The sequence below is a fragment of the Helicoverpa zea genome, chromosome 8, assembly GCF_022581195.2.
Source record: "Helicoverpa zea isolate HzStark_Cry1AcR chromosome 8, ilHelZeax1.1, whole genome shotgun sequence".
NCBI classification, from domain to species: domain Eukaryota; kingdom Metazoa; phylum Arthropoda; class Insecta; order Lepidoptera; family Noctuidae; genus Helicoverpa; species Helicoverpa zea.
Window position 1 is genome coordinate 12,010,022 of NC_061459.1, and position 27,053 is coordinate 12,037,074.

General features: G+C 36.7%; 1 protein-coding gene across 4 annotated transcripts in view; it reads right to left on the minus strand.

Moving 5' to 3' along the window:
* The window catches only part of LOC124632450 (nephrin-like), a 271,203-nt gene that overhangs the window by 12,442 nt on the left and 231,708 nt on the right, over nt 1–27,053 (minus strand). For all 4 annotated transcript variants that reach the window (XM_047167300.1, XM_047167301.1, XM_047167302.1 and 1 more), the window contains exons 10-13: nt 25,671–25,833; nt 17,594–17,745; nt 7,320–7,542; nt 64–279 (exon numbers count right to left, since the gene is read on the minus strand). In XM_047167300.1, coding sequence (XP_047023256.1) covers nt 64–279; nt 7,320–7,542; nt 17,594–17,745; nt 25,671–25,833 — 754 coding nt within the window. The remainder of the gene's footprint in view (nt 1–63; nt 280–7,319; nt 7,543–17,593; nt 17,746–25,670; nt 25,834–27,053) is intronic.

Genomic DNA, 27,053 nt, shown 5'->3' on the forward strand with positions numbered 1-27,053 from the left:
AAGTGAATTAATCCGATCTTGTATTAATTAATCGCAGTACTATAGATTCGATTAAAAACTAACCTGTTCTAGGCGCCAATCTCACAGCAGTTTCAACAGTAAACGTAACATGTTCTGATCTTCCTCTCGCGTTCGCTGCGTACACTATTAGCCTCAGCTGTCTATTTGACCCCAGTCTTCTCAAGTTCCACAACGCCCCACCGTTACTGGCATTCACTACCAGACCCTCAGCTGCCCAAACTTCCACTACGTACACACATTGGAGACCACCTTCGTAACCTGGAAAGAAAACTGCTATTAATGTTTGTCCTTGACTTACAATCTGCTGCAATTTTTCAATAAAATTGGGCCATAACAGAACGCTGAACGCTCGCTCATAAAATGTGAAGTATCGAATGTGAAATGTCCTCCGATAATATGTATACACATTCAAACGATGAAGTTACAAAATACACACATAAATGAAGAAAGATGGGGAAAAGTGCATGGCGTTTTCCAAAAAACCTAGTCTTGTCATTTGCCATCACGGAACGGCTCGATAAATTGGTCTTACCGGGACAGTACACTAATTGATTAATAGTATACATACCTGCTTATGTATACATGTAGCAAAAAGTAGTTACAAAATCTCACCTCTACAATTTAACTTGCACCCAAAAAACAATCATGGCATAAAAACTAAAACTAAACGAAGTACCAGGAACACAGAACATGGCAAGCGCTGACTAGACTACAATATGTAGCAATAACATGTGCGGTTCAAAGTTCACAGCAGTAACTGGTGTCAGCTTGCCAGTCCAGCAACGCGCATCCAATTTCTGTTAGCCATAGAGAACAAAATGACAGTGGAGGTGCCATAACAGGGCTGCAGGATTGTTCGAAAGAGTTACCGCAGCCCTGGTACGTAAAAAGCCTACGAAGGAATGCGATGGAATTTAGTCAGTAAAAGTCTGACACTCTCTCACCACTGCTAACCCACAGCGGGAGGGGTTTTGATGATTTAATGATTTTACCACCCAAAAATAGGTGCCTTAATAAAAATCTCCTAAGAAGGAAGCGCGCAAAAATGCGAGTGTGTGGGCGACGAGAAACGTTATTTTCTTCGGCCTTATACGCCTTCTTTGGACCCGATTTTGGAATACCAGAAATCGTTAACAGGATGTCTCAAAGAACCTTCGTTAGTTCACTCGTCACTGATCTTTTTGTTCATGTCCACTGTACCTATGTATTTGACCTAAAGAAGGCCTGACCTACCTGCATTATACTATCTCCGCTCATCTTTCCTTACTCCATGCTGTTAGCCAACTTTTACGACAAGGCAAAATATGCAACGGAATTTGTTTCAACGTTGAGTAGCTCCATTTTGAGCTTATGTTACTTTAATGGTGGCGTCGCTTTTATTAAATAGTGTTTCATGATGAGACAAGACTTTTCGCTTACAAGTTGGGTCTTATTTCGTGGTTTGCATTGTAATTTTGAATGGATTAAAAATAATATTGCACTGGCATTTGAATTTTATTATTGCATAGGGTTAGGATCATAAGTTTCGTATTAGTCAGGATAGTTGGCGTTCCTTGCGGGAGATCTACGTTCAGCAGTGAACGGAAATAGGCTGATATGATGTTGATAATAATGATGATGATGGGATAGATATGATAGTTTTGCTTGCAATATGTAGTTTGAGTAAACGATGTACAAAGAAAGATGTTTCTTTTTGTTATTTTAACATTATCAGTTTAAATACATTTAATAATTTATTGTGTAAGAATCATTATTTGAATTACCTACCAAAAAATATTTATAGGTAGCAAAAGCTTCCAAAGAATAACAAATTCTTCCATCGACCTACTTTCAGAACAAGTCTAAGATTATATCTTATAAAATACAAAAATACAATGTTTTGCAACAGCGTGTTATTTAATACTACTACGTTTATTTAGCTCGTGGGAAGACTAGCAAGATTTATATTCTAGACATGTCCTCTGCCGCGAGATATTGTTAAGTATAATTATTATGAAGCAACTTTCTTTAAATTAATTATGTCTTGAAAAATATCGAGTTAAAAGCTGTATCTTGATTTTCCACGGAGTTTAACAAAAAATATCACCATTTTCAATTTTGCATTTATTTCAAACTGAAGATGAAATTGAACCTATTTTAGGCAAAATATTATTGAATCATAATCAACACTTTTTATAATCACGTAATATATTCAATTTTAATTCTCAAAAAACCTTTAAACATAAACAATAAATCAATCCCAAAAACCGAATAGAATTCAAAAGCATTTCTGAAAGCTAAACTCGTATTGCCGTAATCCATTGGAGCTGAACCTTAAATTAATGAATCAACTGTTAATACCGTAGCTATAGAATATTGATATACTAAGGCAATCACAATTAGTTAGTTCCCGGCTCGTTAGGTTAATGGTTTAACTGCCTAACTAGAGTCGGTCAAGTGAGCACAGCATTTTAGAAGATTACCTGTAATTATATAATAGTTTTAACTGTAATTGTTATTAATTTTACTAACATGCTTGAATGAGTGGTTTTTCAGTTATTAAAAGGAATCGATTTCGAATGTCTATCTCTACATTCAGTTGCAGCTGGAAGTAATTGGACCTTAGAAATATTCTTTCAAATTGGACGAGTCGTTTCTGAGACAAGTGCGTTTAACCCAACAATCTCGTCAGATTTATCATATTCGTTTGATATAAATGTGAAACTTAAACAGACTTACGAGGCAGATAAAAGGATGTTGCATAATGACAATAATGTCGGTAATTAATTGACTTGCCTTTTAGAACCGCCAAAAGTCATAAAGTTACATAGAATCCTCATTATTTTGAACAGTTGCTAGTTATTTTATCAATTCAGCAAGTTCGAGATTCTTATAATCGTACAATCATCGTAAGATAGTCTATTCAGGACCAATTTTGTCAAAATATTTTCGTCTAAAACATGTAATTTCAAATATTTTTCTAAGTATCGTATCTCGGATTGTTATCATAATAATTTGAAATCTTATTACTTACACAGCCATCTTTGAAGATAACTAATTAAAATTAATAACAACCAATTTATTTTATCAATAGAGATAGGTTCGTCAATTTCTATGAAATTATTATTACTATTTAAATTGCGGGTAAAATGCTAGTTTACAATTCAGTATGACTTAATTTGTTTAAGAAGATATTCAATTACAAGTAAGGACAAACCCAGATTAGAGCGAAATTAAATTTCGTCGTCATTTATTTGAATTTTGATGAATTTCTAAGAAATGTTCAGAAGTAAATCCATGCCTTTATAGAAACATAATCCTTTTACGGTTAGTTGTTTTTGTTATTAGTTATTATACTTACTGAATGATCTATACTAATACATACTATAGAGCTGAAGAGTTTGTTGTACCGATTTGAGGAGTTCTACTACTTCTGCCGGGGCTGCGGGTTGTTCGAAAGAGATACCGCGGCCCTGGCACATAAAAGGCCTATGACGGAACACAACGGTTTTTAGTCAGTAAGAGTCTGACACTCCCTCACCGCTGCTAACCCACAGCGGGAGGGGTCATTTGATGAATTTTGACGTCGTTAAAAAAAAAAAAGGAGTTCTACTACTTTTTATATGGGAGCGTGTAGTAGTTCCCTTGGGACGTGGCTGAAGCCCAAGGTTAAACCTAGTTTTAAATAATCCACTCTTATACCATAAAAGGTACGTGCAATCAAAACCTTATTACAAAATCGTTTAACAAAGATTACCTTCAAATCACATAACTTAGCAGTTTAATTGCTGTGGCCATATTACGAATTAATCACATGAAATTACTTAAAGGATTACGTTTATTGAAGAGACACATACATCAGAGCTTATGTATGTACCAGTGAAGCATCCCCATTGTTCCAATTTCAACCATTTACCTCCAGTAATACGGTTGAGATTAATTAACTCTAGCAAGAAGATTCGATTGATGAAGGTACGAAACATTATTGAGAGAAATGTATCCGTAATCGGTTATAATCGTTCATATTACAATCTGTAATCGATTCCTCTCGGGATCACAGTGAAGTGAATTAGAAAGCTCTACTTCTAAGCAAACTAAACCAAAGTGAAGCTGAATTACTGATTTATAGGGACACTTGAAAAAAAGCATGCCTAACCATCATTAACCAAATAAATGCTGAACTTATAATTTTCAATATAACCGACATAATACCAGCCAAAGTACGAAGGACGATGAACGTTGAAATTCTCTTTTTTACTATTACATCTACCTTCATAAGATCGATGTCATGGCCAGTTCTAGATTTGTAAAATATGCAGCCAGTTCAGTTCTACATTTAGGTCCAAATAATATCCCCGGAGATTAAGGTTAAATGAGACAGGTGTCTGACATTCATAACGAAACAAAACCAGTAGATTTGGTATTCGCTTTTCTGTAAGTACACTACATGACAAGCAACAGCAACCAATTTCGGTCAAGAAAGGCTTCTTGCTAATAATTTTACGAATAAATGCACAAGAAGTCAAATAGGTAACTTCAGACTTATTTAGCGTAAACTACAGATCTATATCGATTTGTTTCTGGAACTAAGAAACACTTAATAAATAAATAAATGCAAGTACAAAGTGATCATATTGTAAAGCTTCTCATGGTATTCCACCAAGACGTCTTTGCGAAGCTTAAGGCTGGAGTAATCTTCATCATGTCAAATATGCTTCTACTCGCTTAAGTAGACGACATTATGCTTAGCCTAAGTGCTTAGTATGTCGCCAGTAATACATGCAGTTTACAGTACAGTATAGAATCCTACTATTCTACTAAATATTATGAAAGTTTGTGAGAATATATAGATGTATGTTTGTGATTCTTTCACGCAAAAAGCGGGACGTCCCCAAGATGTAGGCAGCGCCTAGTCTGGAGACCAAAGAATCTATGAAAATGTCTCTCTTAGAGTAGTTTCAGCGTTGTACTTATTTTCCTTAAAAAGAGATTTATTGATGTAACTGTGGATTAGTAAACTTTTTTTTATTTCTTTATCTTGGGCACAAAATGTGAAAATCTTAATAGTAAAAAAAAGACCAGAGACATATCCAATTGGAAATACTTTTTTAGGCACAAAGTGTATGTTAAATCTTGTCATAAAATGATAGTGAATTTAACCCGAAGACTAAATAGAGTTCCACAAATATTTTAATAGAAAATGCAAATATTCAATTTGAACAGTCAGAATGGAGTTACAATAGTCCGGTTGTCATTTGTCAGTGGCAACCCCGCCTTATTTGTGTTTGAAGATCGTGAGGTAATCGAAAATGTTGCCACAGTGTTCGCTATTGAAATTAAAATTGCTTTTATATGACTTTTTTTGCATATTTTTTTTGCATAATTTTTTGCACAATCTTATCTTTGGCATAGTAACAAAAATTAAGATTTATAAGTACTACGTTTCTATCAGTCCAGTAATTTGAGGTAGATGAATAATTTCAATATTCATAAATAGACATTTCAAGTATGTTAAAAAGTTCAATTAATTTCGCAAAGAGCAGAAACGTAATACGTACCTGTCTATTTTATAAGAAGTATAAATACACCACATAATATTTTCAATCAATGTATTCATGTCGACTTCAAGTGATCTTAGATAAAGTTGCGATCAGACTTGAAAAAACTTAATAAGAATTAGAATTATCTTCAGATAAAAAAAGGAAGGAAAGAATTTAAGAGACGAGTTTCTGAAAAAAAACGGCTATTAAAATCTTGTTACCGCAAATGCGATATGAATCGTTTTTTTATAAAAAATCCGTCTAATGGCTCAGCAAAGAAAGTTTTATTTGGAAAAGTCGCTTCCAGATCCTCAATGAAGGTGGAAGTTATGTAAACAAACCCCTTTTGTTTAAGGACTTTTTAGCAGATCTGTTGGATCTCAAGTAAAACATCTTAAGGTTTTTTCCTGCTTGTTAGAAAATGTGAAATTAATTTCTTTTATTTATAAAAGTGAGCATCTTGAGTGGTAAAGAACCGGGCTTATTTACTCAGAGTCTTTGTTAATTATGACGTAGAAATTAATCTTAGTATTTTACTGGATGCTTGTAAAATTTTATGAGAGCTAGTCATTCCTCGTTTAAGGGTTTCCTAGTATTATGTTATAACAAAGTAATTTAGAGAGCCTGGCGTAGAAATGCAATTAAAACATTGCAATTTTTTTTGAAGACTGATAATATAAATTAAATTAAATATATCTCTCAATAAATTCATCTTTCTTATTTTGTAATACCCTTTCTTACCGTAAACCCCAATCGGCAATAGAATGGAAGAACATGCAATATTAATAAAATACATATTCATAAAGGAAGATACTGTAAAAATCCGATCGGCACATCGTATCCGATATCGTTTGATTTTTCTATTTCTCCCGAGGGGGTGAGAGGAAGATAAAGGGTGCCTACATTATGATGCTGTATATTATATGTACCTCTACCTATGTGTAATATGATATAACTGAAAAAATCTCAGTTACCCCCAGATATAGGTAGATACTTGTAACTTAAGTATAAAAAGTTTTAGGTATGTTTCTCTTAGATATTTCTAGATTTTATGGTTTTGGTTCTAGGCGTAGAGAATGAATTTATATTGTCAACTTCACATTTAAAACACAGAAAAATATCAGTGACAAAATTAAACTGTTTTTAATAAATTAATTCAAATGAGAGCCATTTTAAGATTTTCATCGCGTCTGTAGAAAAATAAAAGCTTTTCTAGTCATTATCTCGAATTATTGCAAATCACACTTTTACAATAACATATACACTTAATCAAATGTCAGCCTTCGTCATGCATGATTTATGCCTCGTGTACTGTATTAATATGTAGTCGCCAAGTTGTAAAGCAGATCTAGCAATCTCAAGTTAGCGTTAAGTTACCTATTCGCTTAACATTGTAGTAATATTAATACACTGGGTATGACATTCTCTATTAAATTAGATTAGCTGGCTGCAGAGAAATTGTTAAATCTGCAGAGCTGGTTTTTATAAAGGCTTATTTACTAAGTTGATTAGAAGACCCGCATTTTGCGTTAGGTACACTTTTTATGACGAAAACAGTCCGTTACACAGTATTTTGTCGCGTCCAAATTAAACTAAGCTTTACAACAAAATACTGAATCTATTCTTGAATGCAGCTGTAAGTAAACAGGCCTGATAAAACATAATATTCGAGAAAAATTATCATATTATTTACGACATTGCAAAACAATTGCAAACCTATAGTAACTCGGAGATAAGCCCAAAATAAACGAAATAACACTAAACATGAATTTACAATACCTGGCAAACAAATCAGGTCCAGCGAGTCATCAGTGAGATTGTACACGGTACAATTGGTTGGCGGATCCGGCCTCGTTGCCGGCAACAGAGTGTAGACACACGGGGCAACTTGCTGCCCCGCTAGGTTGGTTGCGCGGCACGATAGTGTACCGTAGTCCACGTCTGATACTGGGGTGTATGTGAGCAATGATTTGCCTTCCTTCGCTTCTATTGTGAAACGATCCTGTGGACGAATGTAATATTGCTTATTTATTTTAAAACAAAAATAGAACAATCAAGTTCAAAAGCACTGCTTATTGCCGAAAAAATCTCTTCCACCAGGCCCTTTATGGGAGTTAGAATAAAAAAGAGACGCAGATAGACCGTGTAAAATGAAAGATGATATAAACAATATCATCAGTATCACCACTATCATCAATCAGTATCAATATTACTATTTAATGTCATGAATAGTCAAGGCTGACATGACAGTCTATGCGAATTCAATGCCGAATACCTTTTAATGTTTATTCTAAATAGGTTATAACTTAGGACTGATTTATCCGTATGAAATATTTTTGTTTGATCACATCTGAAGACTGTGAGACTGATCAATTACCTCAATATTGGATTTACTCTATTCCTGTGAGAACTCAAATAATATCAGTCATAGACATAATAACCAAAGGACATGAGAAGACAAAAAAATGATCTCCAAATCGTGGAATTTTTGTGGGTCGTCTCCTAGGGGAACGGTTTATGTATCTCTCTGATCTCGTTAGAAAGAATACTTTATGAGATCAGAAATATACGAGGATAGCATGGAGCTTTCAGTGTTATTGAGTATATTGTTGTCGTGAGAGTATCAGCTTTCTTTGATCAAGGATTTCTATTCTAGGATTTATATCTGCGATTAATAGTACTAAATTGTTGGAAACTTGACTAGTACACTATTGTGCTATATATAACTCCATGGGGAAAAAGCTGAGATGATGATAACTTAATTTTCAATTTGAATGTTGCATTGAGAGCAATTTCGAATCCTATTTACAAGATTTCAAAGATATTTTTCAAAAGAAACAACCTAAAAAATAAAAATTGAAAACAAATTATATTTTTTTGGAAAAAGAAACCTAAAATGTTTCTCTTAAAAAATCGATGAAATAAATGTAGCTCTCTTCGTGCCGGGGATCGATGACTTTGAAATAAAATCCCGTTTTAAACACTTATTACAACTTTTATTTCAACAACTTTGGCTCGTTCGTTACACTCAGTACCGCGTGGTTGCCTCTAACACCGTTCATTCAGTCCCTCTCTCTCACTCCTTCGCTCACTCGCTCACGCCTCCCTCATATTCTGTCACGTTCCATTCCACTCGACATTCATTCCCACATTCGGCCGTCCTGCACTCATGTCTGTCCTCAGACATACACCAAATCTTATGTACTAACTAGACTAAAACATCATAATAACCACTACATAATTGAGTTAAATAAAATAAACTGGAACCATACTCTACAACAACCTAATACACATAACTACTTCCTACAAGACAATCTTGTTTCTGAATTTAAAACATACAACTCTACATTGGCAAAAACATTTAAATGTTACTTCGAACTTAATACAATTTATAGGTTTAGAAAACAAAATGTTTAGTTTTACATAGAAAAATAACATAGTAAATACTCTGGTACAGATAGCCCTACGCCATGGCACTGTGATAATGAACGAAAGTTAACCCCTCCTGAAATAAGAACTGCAATAATAACCTGCGGAGTAAGGTGACTGCTACTCCTCCAGCATCTCGGCGTCACCGTGTTGAGGCCATCTCTTCATTTGGTCAGCTGAACTGGATGAACGCTGGGGACCCTCTACAGAACTATCAAGTTTCTCTACGTCATAGCGATCCTTACGCTTGCATTTCACCACTCTATAAGGGCCTAGGTATTTAGGTTTCAGCTTCAACCCTGGACCGAACTGTGTTCTTTTAATCGCCACTAAATCACCTTCCTTATACTTTGAACTTTCCTTTCTCTTTCTATCATATTGTTTTTTATTTTCCTCTTGTATCTTTAGAATCTGTTCTTTGGCTTGCTGCCTTATCTTCTCTCTATTTTCATCATATTGTAGTGTATTTTCTTCCTGTAATAGTTGTAGAATTTCCAAATCTTCCTTACCCTTCATTTTTACTCCCATCAGTAGTTCAAATGGTGTTGTGTTTATGCTTCTCTGGAAAGTAGAGTTGAGTGCCCTCTGCACTTTGCTTACATGCTTGTACCATACTGCAGGATTCTCCAAACATAGTTTTGTTAAAACTGGAATAAGTATTCGATGTACTCTCTCCACTTGGCCATTACCACGTGGCACACCAGTAGTAATCTTTACATGAGATATCTTTTCTTCTTCACAATAACTCTTAAACTCATTACTTGTAAATGCCGTTCCCCGGTCTGTTATGAACCGCCGGGGGTTCCCAAATATTTGCTGATGAATCTGAATTTTCCTTAATGTCTCTGATGATGAAGTAGTTTTCGTGGGAAACAGCCATACGAACTTCGTAAACCCATCTATCACCGTGAGTATGTAGTTGTATTGCTTTCTTGTCTCTGTAAGTGGACCAATATGGTCTAAATGCAGGGTATCAAATGGAACACCTTCTTTCTCTATCGGATTCAAGAATCCTTCCTGTTTTCCTTCCTTCCTTGTTGCTAGTAGGCAAGGAATGCAACTCAATAAAAAATCCTGCATCTTCTTGTCCACATCTCTAATGTAATATTCCTTATTCAGTAACTCTTTCATCTTAGACTTTCCAAAGTGACCTTTGCTGTGTACTCTGTTAATAATTTCTTTCTCCAAACTTCTTGGCACTACAAACAGCTTCTGCTCAGTCTTATACAACACACCATTTTCTAACCAATAATCGTCGTATGGACTTCCTCCTCTCAAAATTTCCTTTATGGCTTTTATGCCATCATCTTGATCTTGTGCTTGGCGTAAACTCTCCTGCAGAGTAGTAACCACTGCCACTGTTGGTATGCGGCTCAAAGCATCTGCATGCTGCATCCTGGAGCCCGCTCTGTGCTCCACTTCGAAATCATATTCACTGAGCATGAGGACCCACCTGGCTACCTTGGCTGACAAGTCTTTCTTCTTAAGTGTTAATTCAAAAGCCTTACAGTCTGTGACTATTTTAAATGGAATACCATAAAGGTAGTGCCTGAACTTCCTGATACCTTCTATGATGGCTAGTGCTTCCAATTCGTAGCTTGAGTACCGGCTCTGAATGTCAGTTGTCTTCTTACTCATGTAATGTACTGGGTGTAAGCCTGACCCTGGATGGTGTTGCATGAGTATTGCAGCCAATGCTACACCTGAGGCATCGGTGTGCAATTCAGTCTTCAACTTCGGATTGAAAATCTTCAGAACAGGTCCGCTAGCTAATTTATTCTTCAGTGTCTCAAAAGCTTTTCTTTCCTTATCCTCAAATATGAACTCTGTATTCTTCTTTAATAAATCAGTCAATGGCTTCGCCACAGAAGCATAATTTTCAATGTACTTCCTGAAATAGCTTGTCAATCCAACAAAACTGTGCAAGTGCTTGAGGGTTCTTGGCTCAGGGTACCTTATGACTGCATCCACCTTATCTGTACTCGGCCGTACTTCTCCATCCTTCACCCTGTGGCCCAAGTACTCAACTTCACGCTGCAGTAGGTTCGCCTTTTTCCAATTAATCTCCAAGCCATAATGTGCTGCGACTTCTAGCACTTGCTTCAACCTCGATACAGCCTGAACTTCATCCAAGGCTGGAATTATAATGTCATCGATAAATATGATTAACACTCCTTGGGAAATCAAATTTCTAAAGATTATACTCACAAATCTCATAAAAGTTTTGGGACAGGTGGACAAACCAAACGGGGCACGGAGAAATTCAAACTGCCCGTGGTGAGTGACAAATGATGTGTACTTAATAGACTCCTCGCTGACCTTCAAATGAAAGAACCCACTTTTCAAATCAAGTACACTGAATACCTTAGCTTCCTGCAATTTGTCAATCAGATCATGGATTACGGGAAGTGGAAATTCATCCTTAACTATTTTCTTGTTGACCTGCCTATAGTCCACACAGACCCTAGTCGAACCATCTTTCTTCTTTACTAGCACTAAAGGACTGGAGTAATCTGAGAAACTCACCCTCACGATGCCTTTATCAAGCCATTCCTCGATTTGATCTTCCACTACCTGTTGCTCCATAAGTGACAGTCGTCTGGGTCGCTGTCGCACTGGGATGTCATCCTTCAATACAATTTGAAGTTGGATCGGGGCCTCTTCCTTATACAATGGCTTATACTCCTCAACACATTGCATAACCTCACTCCTTACTGCTGGATCTTGAATGTGATCAACATTGACTGCTACACATCCTGGAAAACAATCAATTTGACCAACCCATTCACAACAACCAATGGGGAAAAACCTAATACCCCCTTCATTCATTACCACAGTAACACGACCCAGGAACTCTTGACCTATTATTACGTCGTAGGGCATCACCTCTGGTGGAACTAAATGAAAAACTACACCATTAAAACACTGATTATCAATCTCAAGTCCAACAGAGACGCTGCCCCTTGATTGTATTTCACTACGGCCTAATCCAGACATCGTTAACGTTTCACTCGCCACTTCGGCGTTCAACATAGGTAAATACAACAAAGATAATAGGTTCACATCACTACCTGAATCTACGAGAGCATTTAAAACTGTATTATTAATTTTAATGTCTTTTACCGGCTTCCGAACACATTTGTTTACATGCGTGATGTTAACGTTTCGATCTTCGTAACTCGTAGCTGTCACATTTACAGTGTTGACATCTGTCAATGTCAGTGACGTTTCATTGTCTATGACCGCGCGGACAGCCTCGTTTCCGCTTACTTCGTTCACCGTTCCGAACATAGCCGCGGGTCGCTTGGGTCCCAACTTTCCGGCCTCCCCGGAACCGGAAGCCCCGCCTCCTCGGCCGCCGTGAGCGCCGCTGCCGCCTGCGCCCGCCATCTTGGCGCCTGAATGACCCGATGCCGATGCTGTAGCCGTAGATCTCATCGGATTTACGGGACACTGGTTACGAATGTGACCGAACTGATTACACCCAAAACACTTCAATCCGTTTTTACACACACCCGCTTCATGTCCCATGTCACCACAGCTATAGCACCGCCTCGCCGATCCCGATGCTGCCGAGGACGCCTCCGCCGACCTCGCATGACCTTTTAACCTCTCGGTTCTCTTTTCTCGCTCCCTGGTTTTGGACTTCATTTTCTCATAGAAAGCCAGCTTTTCCTTCAATGCTGGAAACGTGGTCACGCCGTACAGAATCACCTTATTGCTCTCGTAATCGTCGATGCCATCCACGATGTACTGTATCGCGATGTAGTCGGGAAATTTCGCACGCCGCGCTAGCTCTTTCATATGCAACATGTACTGATAATACGTCTCGCCTTTTAATTTCTTGCGTGCCGCCATTAGCTCGTGCATTTCCTTGACGTTCGCGGTGTCTGGAAATTCCTTCACAAGCGCAGCCTTGAGATCGCCGTAGGTTTTGAATGCCTTCTCGGATTTTAACCATAGCTCAGCCGTCCCGGTGAGTGACCGGCGAGCTACGATCAAAGTTTGTTGCGGCGTCCACTGAAATATCTCAGCGTTATCCTCGATGTCTTGAGCCCACTTACTCGACGAGTAAGATTTGTCGTCTCCGCTGAACTTCTCGATGAGCCCCTCTGTGAGCCCGAACGCCACCGGCGCCGCTGCAGTCGTAATCGTCGTTGATTTCGATTCCATCGTGCTCCGTAACTTCGTAATTCAAATTTAATGGCCGCCGCGTCGCGCCGGCCGGTGCGTCGTAGAAAACTTCGTGGAAATTCGTCGTTGATCGATCCCGGACGAGCCCCCAAAATCTGTAGCTCTCTTCGTGCCGGGGATCGATGACTTTGAAATAAAATCCCGTTTTAAACACTTATTACAACTTTTATTTCAACAACTTTGGCTCGTTCGTTACACTCAGTACCGCGTGGTTGCCTCTAACACCGTTCATTCAGTCCCTCTCTCTCACTCCTTCGCTCACTCGCTCACGCCTCCCTCATATTCTGTCACGTTCCATTCCACTCGACATTCATTCCCACATAAATGAGCCCATAAAATGTTGAATAATACAAAACTCGCAGGTATGCCAAGAAAACCTTTTTATATATCGCTAACGACACTACGTTTACAGTAATTTCTCGGGAGACCCCTGAATTCCCCAGGCTCTTATGTCGTACAAAATTTTCTGGCGGACTTGCACGTTTTATTTTTTTACTTCGTTCTACGTGCCTAGATCTAGCAATGCTTCTGGCCGAGAGACATTTTTTTCTTTTGGAAAAAGTCTCCAAATCAATAGAAAAAGAACAACATTTTGACATGTTCAGAAACTGGAGAAATTGCCTGAGAGTCATCTGCCTAGCCTTTTGCCAACTAATTAGGGATCGACTTCAAGTCTAACCGGATACAGCTAAGTACCATTGTTTTAGAAGGAGTGACTGCCTAACTGACCTCTGCAATCTAGTTACCCGGACAACAACCTCTTGGTAAAGCTAGTTTTCAGAAAGTCAGTAAAGATAAGAAATTCCAACAGACCATTGTTCATATTCAAATGCGGAAAATAAGGAATATATTATGTTATGGCACCACTATCCATGTATTTAGTTTCAACGATCTGCACATTCCATCACCAACTAGAATTTCAATCGACCACTATATGTTCCTAGTAACTAAGCTCCCTTATAATGCTTGAGTTAGGACCTACACGCCAATAGTGCAATGGTTTGAGATCGATCCACTTGCTGGCTTTAGGCGGCCACTGCCGGCCATTGGTAATTGGTCACTAATGGAATACTGCTACCACCAATTAATCAATTGCTGAGATCTCGGTTGCTGGAGCGATGCTCTTGAACTTGTGGATCAATTGGTTACATTATTTTGTCTTGGTAGTGCATTAGACACTATGTAGAATGAGTTGTAAATCGGGAACATGGCAAGTTACAAAAAAAAAGAATTATTTTTTATCGATTTTAGGCTATTTCAACTGTACTGTGTTTCGGATGGCACGTTAAACTGTAGGTCCCGGCTGTCATTGAACATCCTTGGCAGTCGTTACGGGTAGTCAGAATCCAGTAAGTCTGACACCAGTCTAACCAAGGGGTATCGGGTTCTCAAAGAGATGTCAGCAACCCCAGCGGGGCCCAGCAGGGCCAAGGCCTGCCGGGGCTGCGGGTTGTTCGAAAGAGATACCGCGGCCCTGGTACATAAAAGGCCTATGACGGAACACGACGGTTTTTAGTCAGTAAGAGTCTGACACTCCCTCACCGCTGCTAACCCACAGCGGGAGGGGTCATTTGATGATTTTTGAGGTCGGAAAAAAAAAAAAAAAAGGGGTATCGGGTTGCCCGGGTAACTGGGTTGAGGAGGTCAGATAGGCAGTCGCTTCTTGCAAAGCACTGGTAGTCAGCTGCATCCGGTTAGACTGGAAGCCGACCCCAACATGATTGGGAAAAGGCTCGGAGGATGATGATGAGGCTATTTCAACTGTGATTGTTGACATTGATCAGCCAGTCAGTCAGATAGACAGTTTCTTTTTACAAAATTTTATTTTAAGTTCCATATTATAAAATAAATAAAATAAAATAAAATAAAATAAAATTTGTATAATTATCCTCCCCACTCAGAGACATTTAATGGTTACTTAAGCCATTCCTTAGTGAAGGATTTGTATGACATTCCGTCACTAAAGAGTGCCTTAAGTAATCATTAAATGTCTCTGAGTGGGGAGGTATGTCTTTAAAAAATGCTATGTAAGTGGTAGTCAGTTCATTAAACATTACATGAAAAAATTAGGGTCAATTGTTGCAGTGTTAAATATCTGATCTTTAAAGGAAAATTGCGACCATTCCTACATACTAGTACGTACAAAATGAAACAAAATTTGAGACGAAACAAATTCGTGCAACTAGTCCAATCGACTCGACCAAACACACTCGAAGTGACAACCTACTTGCTGCGATTAAGTTTCATGCGCAACAACTTGTAAATAAGTTTCGTGCAGACCAGATTAGAACGAGTTCTCGCTGTTTGACCGAGAGTTTAAAGTTTTATTTGGTTTGAAAAGTAAGTTTAAGGGGATTACACCACTGTTTATTTAAAAATGAAATTGTTAATCATGGAATACTTAGGTACAAAAAATGAAAAATCATATCTTAGTATATATTTTTTTTCTTCCTGACCTGTCTCCAATTAATTTTTTATAAAAGAAATTTAAAAAATTATAAAAGCATGTATTGAAACTGTCAATATAAATTTTACTATTTTTCCCTACGAAAATATATATTTTAAGCAATCAAATCTAGAGATTAATTTCTGCATTCAAATATTACTCCTCACTCCCACAATCACTCAAACTAAAGCCTAAATTCCTCTATCAATATGAATTTCTAACCTCTGATAAACCGTGATCAAAGGGCCTACACAATAGCCCCCGAGTTACCCCGTCACCTGTCATTTGACCCCTATCTTACGTCAAGTATTCACATTCAGAACTACCGAATTTAATTACAAGCCAAGTACTGGACTATTAATTAGTGGTGGACTCAAAAGAGCTTAAGTACGTGCGTAATGATAGTTCCTTATTTAATTGGAATTGTTAGAATTTTGGTTCTGTTAAATGTTTTGTAGTGGTAGTTGGTGTTGTTAAATGATAATGCCCGGTTCCTATTAAAAAAGATAATTCATTTGGCCACGGTCGGTGACTTTTTGTCAATTATTCATTGAGGTTTACAATGTCACAGCGCGCTATCTATAAGCAAAATTAATCTTTTTTATAGGGATCTGCTTTTAAATTATTAATTTGATGTTGAGCTTATTTGCTAATTCGGTAGTGATGTTTTTAATGTAAAAGAATTAATCTTGTATTACTTTCTGTCTTGTTTTTCTTGACCAGTATTCCTAACTCACCTTTATTCCAAAAGTTTCAGGATTCTTATAACTACACTGAGTTATAAGAATCCTGAAACTTTTGGCTACTAACATTGCTCCCAGAAGTAACACAAAAGAAAAGCAATATGACACCAATAATAGGAAACAGTCACGGAAAATAACACTAGAACACATTCAATTTTAATGTCGTCCGGTTACACCCCTAACCCCTACTTAATGGAGGTTAACCCCTAGAAACTCTTGTGTGGCCAAATGTATGGGGACATAAATCATAGTACAAGAGCTATCATTATGTTTTATTATAACGTATTAAATGCTTCCCATGTCATGGAGGGCAAAATGAATAGCGGAGGTGCCATAACGGAAAATCTCCTTAGAAAATAGCGCGCCAAAATGCGGGTGTGCAGAGGACGACGAACGTTACTGTCTTCGCTCTTATACGCCTCCTTTGGACCTAACCATTTTTGTAATATCCAAAATCGTTGACAGATGTCTCAAAGAACCCGAATGCCTCGTTAGTACACTAGTAAATGATCGTTTTAGTCATTCCCACCGTATAGTTATCGGCACGAATCTTGAGCTCTGACTTTCACCTGCGCAGAAGTAATTTATTAGGTCCCTTTTTTGGTATGAAGCGAGGCGTGGGGCGGGCTAAAGTGGTGATTGGCCCGCAGTGCATCGCGTCATAGCCGTCACTCGGGATTGGTTCTTTGCTAATAAATCACTTCTGCGCAGATGTAGGTCAGAGCTCAAGATTCGTGCCGATAACTATACGTATTGGACCTAGGAGGAGGCGCGAGACCTACCTGTATTATGGCATCTCCGCTAGTTATTTTTTCGTCCGTGTTCCCATGTCATGGCTATGGTTGTAAATACACCATGGAAGGACTTCCGTGTGAGGACAAGAGGCAGTTGAGGGGTGAGCAAGTGAGATAGGCTGTATCGTGCAGATAAGCACTTTAGTTTGCTAAGATATGGGGAAATATTTTTGCTTGGGTTTTTGAAGGAAGATAGAAATATAACAAACTGGCGTAGAATAATAAGCATATTGTATCTAGCCACGGAAATGTGAAAATAAGTAAATAATTACACCGTACTACATCAATTTACTGGAACATTATGTTAGTACTGTATGTTTGAGATTATATCTAAAATGATTATCCGTGTCTAAAATTAAGAGCTCTTTTTAATATCACCCAAATTATAAGCCAATGCTCGCTACTAGTTTATGAAAATCAATGAATAAATAATTGTGTTTTACTTACAGGATCAACCTTGATGGAGCCTGCTGAGTTGTTCAGGGTCCACTCGAAGGTATCCGGAGGTGGAAAGGCGTCTACTTCACATGTCACCGTCGTCGGCTCCTGTAGAGCTGCTCCGATGATCTTCATCTCTTTCCTTTGGCAGAGTGGTCTATCTGTAGGAAATAATGGGCTGTTAATTAATATTAAATACACAACAATAATGTATTGTTTTTTTCTTTTCTGTCGAGGAATACCGGGTAGATCTGACATTATTTTAAGGATACTTAGACTACGTCCTAAGTTTCAATTCATCAAACAATTGTTTCAAAATTTTAATAAAACCTTTTTGATAGACATCGTACTGAGCAAATATGATCTAATGAAACACTGACAATGACGGCTAAAAGACAAAAATCGATGAGAAAAAATATACTGAAACCGGATTGACTTTACCTAAATAGTCACGAAGATTTGATTTTTGCTAAGTCCTGAGTGCACCTTTCCAAAATAATACCTCCATATCATATAGAATTTCAAACTGTTCTGCGACTTTCCGACTGAGTGACTGGCATAAACAAAAACAAAAGATAACAATGACCTCAATCTGTCCGATTCAAAAGTCAAAGAAAAATAAAATAATATATGGGACGTAAATATACCTGTTGATAATTTAATAGCAGTTCATTGTATTGTGATAAGAACGAAAAATTTCCTTTATCCAAATTGACAAGGCCTTTGTTTTCACATTCTACTGAATTATTTCACTGATACGAAAATGTAACATTTTAAGTTCGTATTTAAATATTTTGATGTCAATGCGTATTAAGGCGCAATGATAAATTGTTTTTAAATACTGTGACAGTTTTATAAGCTTCGTGTTATGACATAAAAAGCCGTTATTTAAATTGTTTATTCGTTGTTTAAATATCTTTCAGTTTACATGAAATAAGGAAGCAGTGTATTGTATTCAATAACCCTCAGATTTTATTAACGGTAACAAAATTAATGTTATCTTTAAACAAACCTTTTTGCAACAGACATGTGCAAAACACCTTAAGGGAAAACTAACACAAGCACACAAATTCCTCTCACGTTCGCATTTTATTAATAAAACCAACACTTTCACGGCGCATTCTTTCCATAGAACTTACCAACACAATGACAGAACTATCCACACAGCTATAACAGGTATACCTACTTTAAACAATAGAGGATCGAATGATGCGAGTCGTAACGATAAAAGGTTTTACGTTTTCCCCAGTGAGAAACAGAAATAAAAGAAATGAAAATAAAGTAAACAAGCTTCTGAAATGGCTGGAAAGAGACTCGGAAGGACTATTGCGTGCGATGGGAATGACTGCGTAGAACGAAACGTAAAGTTGACGGGTTACGGGTAGAAATGATGATGCTATAGTGGAAGAATGTGTTATTGTTTTTTACGAGTTGAATGACTATAGTTAGCTTTAACATGTGTTCACAAAAATTGTATTCCCGTTTATTATGAACGACAGCAATAAGTACCTATGTTATATTTTTCACCATTAGGAATTCAACACCTACACTGATTTTATTTTTATTACAGAATAAGTTTGCCAGCTTGTCTAAAAATAAGGCCTTAATATAAAAAATCACTAATACCAAAGTTACTTTAATGATTGTAGTAAAATGAGTTTTTAATTTACAAAGGGTTCTCTGATTGGTCAAAAACTCCCACACATAGTAGTCACTGCGGGGGCGTTAATAAATGCTAGTTTCTGATTGTTAAGGATATAAATAGAATTTAATTCACTAAAATATAAAGCGTATAATCTATTACTAAAAATAAATACCTACTATTACGAGTATTTCTGGAAAAAAAAATGTGAACGAAGGATAATATTTTTAAAGGAATATTAACAAGCTTCTAAAAATACCTACCAATTATAAATTACCTACGATAAAAGACCACGCTTTTATCAAAGCAATGCTGAATTAACCACCGATGTCTACAAGCACAGGCTAAATGGTATAACGATTACAAATTAAAAACCACAGTGCAGTGTTGCCCATCGCTTTGAAATACCGCCCACCCATTTTACCCGGGTTTTTATATCTTTGTATTCCCTAACGAGGTTGTAATAAAATATACTTCACCTAGTTTCTTCGACGCCCCTTCAAGACTAATATTTACAGTATAAATAGTAGCACTTGGCGAGACTAATCTAAATCTAGTTAGGAACAAATTATCCTGAAATAGTATTGTTTTTATTATACCTGGGTATAATAAAAACAAGGAGGATAGTCAGTTATCAAAAAAAGATATTATAGAATGCGTTAGTCTTGTTCTACATTTAAGTGAAATAAATAAATGTAAATTCATAATAGGTGCCTTACCTTACTCTTACAGTTTGACTGAGGAACAAAATAGGCACATTTTCGACCTAAATATGTTAATGTACAATAGGATTAATCGTCTTGAATCTATTTCAGTTTTTGATGTTAATCAATTCGACAATAGATTTAAACTAACTGAACATTCTATGTATTTGCCACCTAGCTGTAAACGACATATTGCTAATCTTTTAGCATATAATATACACACTGACACAGGTACTTGTCATGTATCTTCGGATATTGTTAGTAATACTACTAACATTACTATTGATACGCCTACTAGTTTAAACTATTAGGCACGACAACAGGTGAGTCAAATGTTTTGAATGTTGTACATCAAAACATGCAGGGCTTATCTGGCAAGGAGTTAGAGTTAAGTTTATTTATGGAGACCCATAATGTTCATGTTTTGTGTTTAACCGAACATTGGTTAAAAGAGCATGAATTACTGTTTATTAATGATAACTATTACACAATACAAAGTGCGTTTGTAAGAAGTAAGGCTATTCGAGGCGGTTCCTTGATTCTAGTTTCAAATAATTTAAAATGTAAACAACGCCCGGATATAGTTAAACTTTCTATCGAGCGCACTATAGAGTTGTCCTGTGTGGAACTTGAGCGTTATATTATAATCTGCGTTTACCGCCCCCCTCAGGGAGATTTCAGTATATTTGAATCGGTAATTGAAGATTCACTTAATAAATTAAAATCAAGTCAGAAATGTAAAATTATATGTGGTGATTTCAATGTTAATATCTTGGAGGCTTCTCCATTAACTACTAGAATTTTGAACTTATTTAAGTCTTTCAATTTAGTGAATTTATTTTATGAACCAACGAGAATAACGGAGTCTTCTTCTACTTGCCTCGATAATGTATTTACCGATTCTGTTGAATCAAATAATACTTTAGTCTTTAACGACCTCACGTCCGACCACTGTGGCCAAAAAGTGAGTTTTCCTATGGTAATTCATACGAGTCCACTTAAAATTGAATGCAGGCCCCATTCAGCTAGTCGTTGTAACAGATTTAAATGTAATATAGTTAAAAAAATTAAACCCAACATTATTAACAACGAGGATCCTAATGCCATCTATGGATCACTTTTCGGTATTGTTCAGAAAGAATTTGATTCCACATTTAAAACCAAAACTTTGGAAATTAAAAGTACCTCGGCCAACTTTAATCAATGGGCCACCACAGGTATTTATAAAAGTAGAGCGAGGCTGTATGAGCTGTATGAAATAAAAACGTATCAATTTGATGATGCATTTGTTAGTTATGTTAAACAATATTCTAAATTATTTAAAAAGGTTTGTAATATCGCAAAATCTAAATTCTTAAGCAATACAATTAAAAAGTCAAATAACAAAATTAAAACTACATGGAAAATAATAAATAACGAAACTGGTAAATCGGTCAGGCATGAAAAGAAGTTGGAGATCTTAATCGATAACAAACTTGTTAGTCATGCGGACGACGTAGCAAAAGCCTTTAACGAGTTCTTTGCCGATATACCCATAGCTACAACTCGCTCCTTAAATTCTTCTTCGACTGATGCTGAGAAGCTTTTGCGTAGTTGTGTACCCAAGTGTGACTTCTTATTCAAGTTTGAGCATGTAACGCCGCAAGACGTCATCAATGTCTTCAAAACTCTCAAGGCAAAAAACACCGGTGATTACTGGGGTATTTCCATTAAACTTTTAAGTCATATAATTGACATTGTTGCCCCTTATCTAGCTGTCACATTCAATAAATGCGTTGATGCTGGTGTATTTCCCGACCTCATGAAACAAAGTAAAGTCGTTCCCTTGTTTAAATCAGGAACCAAGTCGGATATTGGTAATTTTAGACCAATTTCAATTCTACCTGCGTTTAGTAAAATATTTGAAAAGTTAATACTCAAGCAGTTGCTCAGTTATTTTAATGTAAATTGCCTCCTCCATAGTGAACAATATGGCTTTACTCGAGGTCGTTCGACCACTGATGCTGGTGTTGCTCTTTTAAAACATATTTTTAATGCATGGGAAAACTCTCAAAACGCAATAGGAGTCTTTTGCGACCTCTCCAAAGCTTTTGATTGCGTTCAACATGACACACTTTTACGCAAGTTACGTTATTACGGCGTTCAAAACGGAGCTTTGAACGTCATAGAATCATATTTAAATAATAGATTGCAATGCGTAGACATCAACGGTGTCAAATCTTCAGGCCTACCAGTTCAATTAGGCGTGCCGCAGGGTTCTATTTTAGGTCCTTTCTTATTCTTAGTATATATAAATGATTTACCGTTCCATTTGAAAAATATATGTGATATAGTATTATTTGCAGACGATACATCTCTCATTTTCAAAGTTGATAGGAATAGAGAGCAATTTGATGAAGTGAATAGTGCACTCTCCTTAGTTACGCACTGGTTCACAACAAATAATTTAGTTCTTAATGCTAAAAAAACTAAATGTGTTAAGTTCACCTTGCCTAATGTGAAACACTTAGGACCTAATATTATCCTAAATAATGAAGTTCTTGAAACTGTGAAGTCAACAGTGTTTCTGGGAATAACAGTTGATGCAAAGCTACAGTGGGGCTCGCATATATCTAGCCTCGCGGGAAGGCTTAGTTCTGCTGCCTACGCCGTCAGAAAAGTAAGACAATTCACTGACGTAGACACAGCTCGACTAGTCTATTTTAGTTACTTTCATTGCGTTATGTCCTATGGTATTCTACTGTGGGGCAAAGCTGCAGATATCGAAAACATTTTCGTACTACAGAAACGAGCCGTTCGTGCAATATATCAGTTAGGTAGCAAGCATTCCTTAAGGGAGCTTTTCAAAGAAATAGGTATCCTTACTGTGGCATCTCAATTCATCCTTGCTAACATACTATATATTAGGCAGAATATTCATCTCTACACTAAGAAAAGTAATGTCCACAGTATCAACACTAGGAACAAGCATAAACTGTGCGTACCCATTCACAGGCTTCACAAGGTGCATGGAACATTTAAGGGGCTAGGTATACGATTTTATAATAAACTTCCTCAGTCGTTACTAGAATTGCCATTTGATAAATTTAAAGTCCAAGTCAAATCTATTCTGTCGAAGAAAGCCTACTATACTGTAAATGATTACCTAAACGATAAGAGTAGTTGGTCCTCATGTTAAACACCGGACAGCTTCAAGAGTTATCATTGATAGTTGATGTGATTTACTTTTATTTTATACGTGACATTTTCCATTTTGTATGTATACAGACAGATTATCACCATCGTACTGTTTTCACGATGAGTTGTTTCGCAATTTTGTAAATGGTTTACTAGCGACTGTAAAACTATTAGTATTAACTGTTTTCTTGTTATGTGGTTGCAAGTCGTCATGCTCCCTTAGACGGTATTGCTTGCGGTAGCGTCGGTGGTCGGGTTGCCTCCCTCCCTCAAAAATGTGCGAGGGGGGCGATGGCTGATCCTCGCGTTATGCTCGTGAACGGGTGCTGCTTGTGGTACCAGGTCGTCTTGCTGACTACATATTTTCTTGACTCGTAATATAATGTGTATGACTTTTGATTTGAACAGTAGTCCTAGTTCACCGTTTTCACTGTTTATGTTGTAAATTTGTTTTTTTTTTTTTTATATATTATATATATAAAAACACGTCGTGTTTCGCATGTCGCTGAGTACGCCCTAAAACTATACCTATTTTCACTGAATGGAGGCATTATGTTCTTTTTTTTTTTTTCCGACATTTTTTTTTTTTTGTAGCTGCTTGAGTAATAGGTATGGGAAAGGTGTGTACTAGCTAACATGATTACATGTTTACTTGTTTTTTTTTTTTTTATACAAATTTATGTGTATAATTTTGAGTGATATTTTTATTTATTTTTTTGTATACGGTTCTTCAAACCATACAGACAGAATTGTGTTGCTGGGGAGTTTGTTCCACCACTTCTTCTTCCCAGCAAAAACACATAGGAAGTGGTGAAGGGCGGGCGTTTTGGGGGCTGTCTTTTGTAGATTTGACGTTCAAAAAGTGCTGATTTTCAGCCTACTTTGAATAAATGACTTTTGATTTTGATTTTGATTTTGATAGGAGGTATACAATATGAGGTCAGTTTTTTTAAGCTAGGCTAGAAAGTTTCAATAAGCTAGCAAACTAGTTCTAGCTTAACTAGCGTTGTGTATCTCGGACATTAAGGAATTTTGGAATAGATTATGTATATAACAGGAATATATTTAGATGAAAAAAAAAACCGGCCAAGTGCGAGTCGGACTCGTGCACGAAGGGTTCCGTAAATTACAGTTAAATCAACCTATCTCAAAAACTATAAGAGATACTTTGATCAAACCAAAAATCGTTGAAAGAGTTAATTAGCATGCATCACCTCTATTTTTTTTAGAATTTTATACCCGTAGTTATAAAAATAGAGGGGGGGGGACATACTTTTTACGACTTTGAGAGCTGATATCTCAAAAACCGTTCACTTTAAGAAAAATGTTTTTTAGAAAACTTTATATCATTTTAAAAGACCTTTCCATTGATACCCCACACGGGTATGTACATCGAAAAAAAAAATTTCATCCCTCAGTTACATGTATGGGGGGCCCCACCCCCAATTCTTTTTTTTACTATTTAGTGTCATATTTTTGTAGCGGTTCATACAACACATATTCCCATCAAATTTCATCACTGTAGTACTTATAGTTTCCGAGTAAATCGGCTGTGACAGACGGACAGACGGACAGACGGACAGACGGACATGACGAAACTATAAGGGTTCCGTTTTTGCCATTTTGGCTACGGAACCCTAAAAAACAACACTCGTATCTCCAGTTCGTATTGTACAAAAGGATGTATGAAATTGTTTTTATATCTTACAATTTTCTGATTGTGAAAGGTATATTGGGTTTTTATATCTGACAGAAAATATAATTCCTCTAAAGAAGAAAATTCATTGAGAGAAGGAATTTTAACCTATTTATTAACAGTGATCTAAAACATCGGAAATTAAAAATAACATGCCAAATACACCTCACATATTCAAGTTACCAATCTCATATAGAGATCTCAATTTAGAAACAATATCCTGATAAACACATTGTTCTGTAATACTGAGAATTCAAATTGGCTACTCAAAGCAGAGTACCAAGCTACTGAGAAGCATCTAACAAGCTAGATTCAGACCAAACATACTGAAAATCTCGTGTACCAATCAATTGTGATGATGGAAACTGAAGTGGGTCAGTGGTATTCTAATCTTGCTGTACCAAGTTGCTGTGTTTTGGAATTAAAGTTGGTTGTGTTTAAAACAAACGACCAAATATGAAACATGTCCCATCTTCGCTTGACTCTAACATTATCAAATCGTTGTCATATTTATGTAAATTGGTGTGTGAGAAAGGCTTTTAAATGGGACTTAAAATGTTAAGCAACATTTCAGTATTATGGGGTGAGACTTCAAAAAATCACACGACATCCGGTAAACAATACAGTTTTTTTTTTCAGTTTCGACATCAAATAACCTCAGCATGCAACCTACTTTTCAATTTATCAACTCGTTCTTCAAAAATTATAAGACCTACTTAAGACACTAAACAGTTTAAAAACAACCTTTGTCCACGTAAAACATAAATCTACATACCTCCAAATATAAACAAAACACATTACTCCAAAAAGCGGACTTATCTAACTAATTATACGATATACAGGCGGTTTATACAAGATTTTACTTACAGACAACTTGCATATGTAAATGCGGCGACTTGCCATCCCCCTCGACGTTCGAAGCCGTGCACGTGTAGAGGCCAGCTTGTAGTCTGGACACGTTTCTTAATGCTAGGTTAGTGTTCCCAGTCACTATAACACCGTTCGCTGGATTGTGTTGTAGGAGGACGCCCTGTGGATAAATTATGAGGTTTGACAAGGTTTCTGTTAGGGATGATATATATTTTTTTTGGGTGATATTGATATTGAGGCCTGCTATATTGGTGTTGTGTTCCATCACAGGTGACTTAGTTTACTGGTAGGTACGTAACGGTTCCATTTATTTCGGATTACTTTAGATGACAAGTTAGACCCTTCCAAGGTGTCGTCTGATGGAACATAGATTACATCCATGTGGCGCACACGCTTCATATCAAGATTTTTACCTATTTATATGTTTATAAATAAACAAAAATTTTGACCATATTTTAGGAACAGAAAAAAGAAAATTCTAGAAAAATAGCATAGTGTTAAATTCATAGAAGCTTTTGTTCAACACAAAAATCAAATATAGCAAACAACTTCTAACAAAAGATCATTATAACAGACAGCTTTTGTTATTAGCACCAAAAACTGAAAAATATGCAGCCATTGCCGCGGGATAGAGTAATACACCAGATTTCCAATCAGTATAAAACATGGATATTACATAAGTTCGAAACACGTTTTTTGGCCGTCGTTTCACGGTTCAATGCATTATTTTCTGTCTAGTAATTGATGCAGTCATCAAATAAATTCGTATTGCAATATTTACTAGTGGTAACTGTTTGGGGAGACCGTTTTTGCCGAATTGATACTTGATTTAATTGAACTGTCAAATATATTGCAACTATCTTTTTAAATTAACTGGATTAACTCAGTTTCAGTTTTGAGGCAATTTGAAACTTTTTCTGTTAATAACGAGCCTTTTAAGTTGTGTCGTTTGAAATAAGTATAGATAATCCAATAGGTTATTACCGTTTATTATTTTTTTAAGAATACTTAGCGATATTTAATGCACTTTTGCATGCATTCAAATCAGTTTTTAAATATTTATTCCATTCCAAAGTGGGGGTAGTCAAAACGGCCGATTTGTATACGTCAACAGCTTCTTCAGGTGTGCTGAAAGGTAGTCCACGAAGAATTTTCTTAATTTTGGTTAATGTATTAAAATCATTAGTGCTTAAGTTACAGCTGTAAGGTGGATGATCCAATATTACAACATTTTGGGAACTCAAAAACATCGGTGTTTGGCGGGCGGTGCGCGAACTTGCATTGTCATGGTGCAGTATCATTCGAAGTCTTGGATAGTTTTTTCTAAATTCGGTGATGACTTTTGGCAAACAAACAATGGTATACGAGTCAGCGGTAACC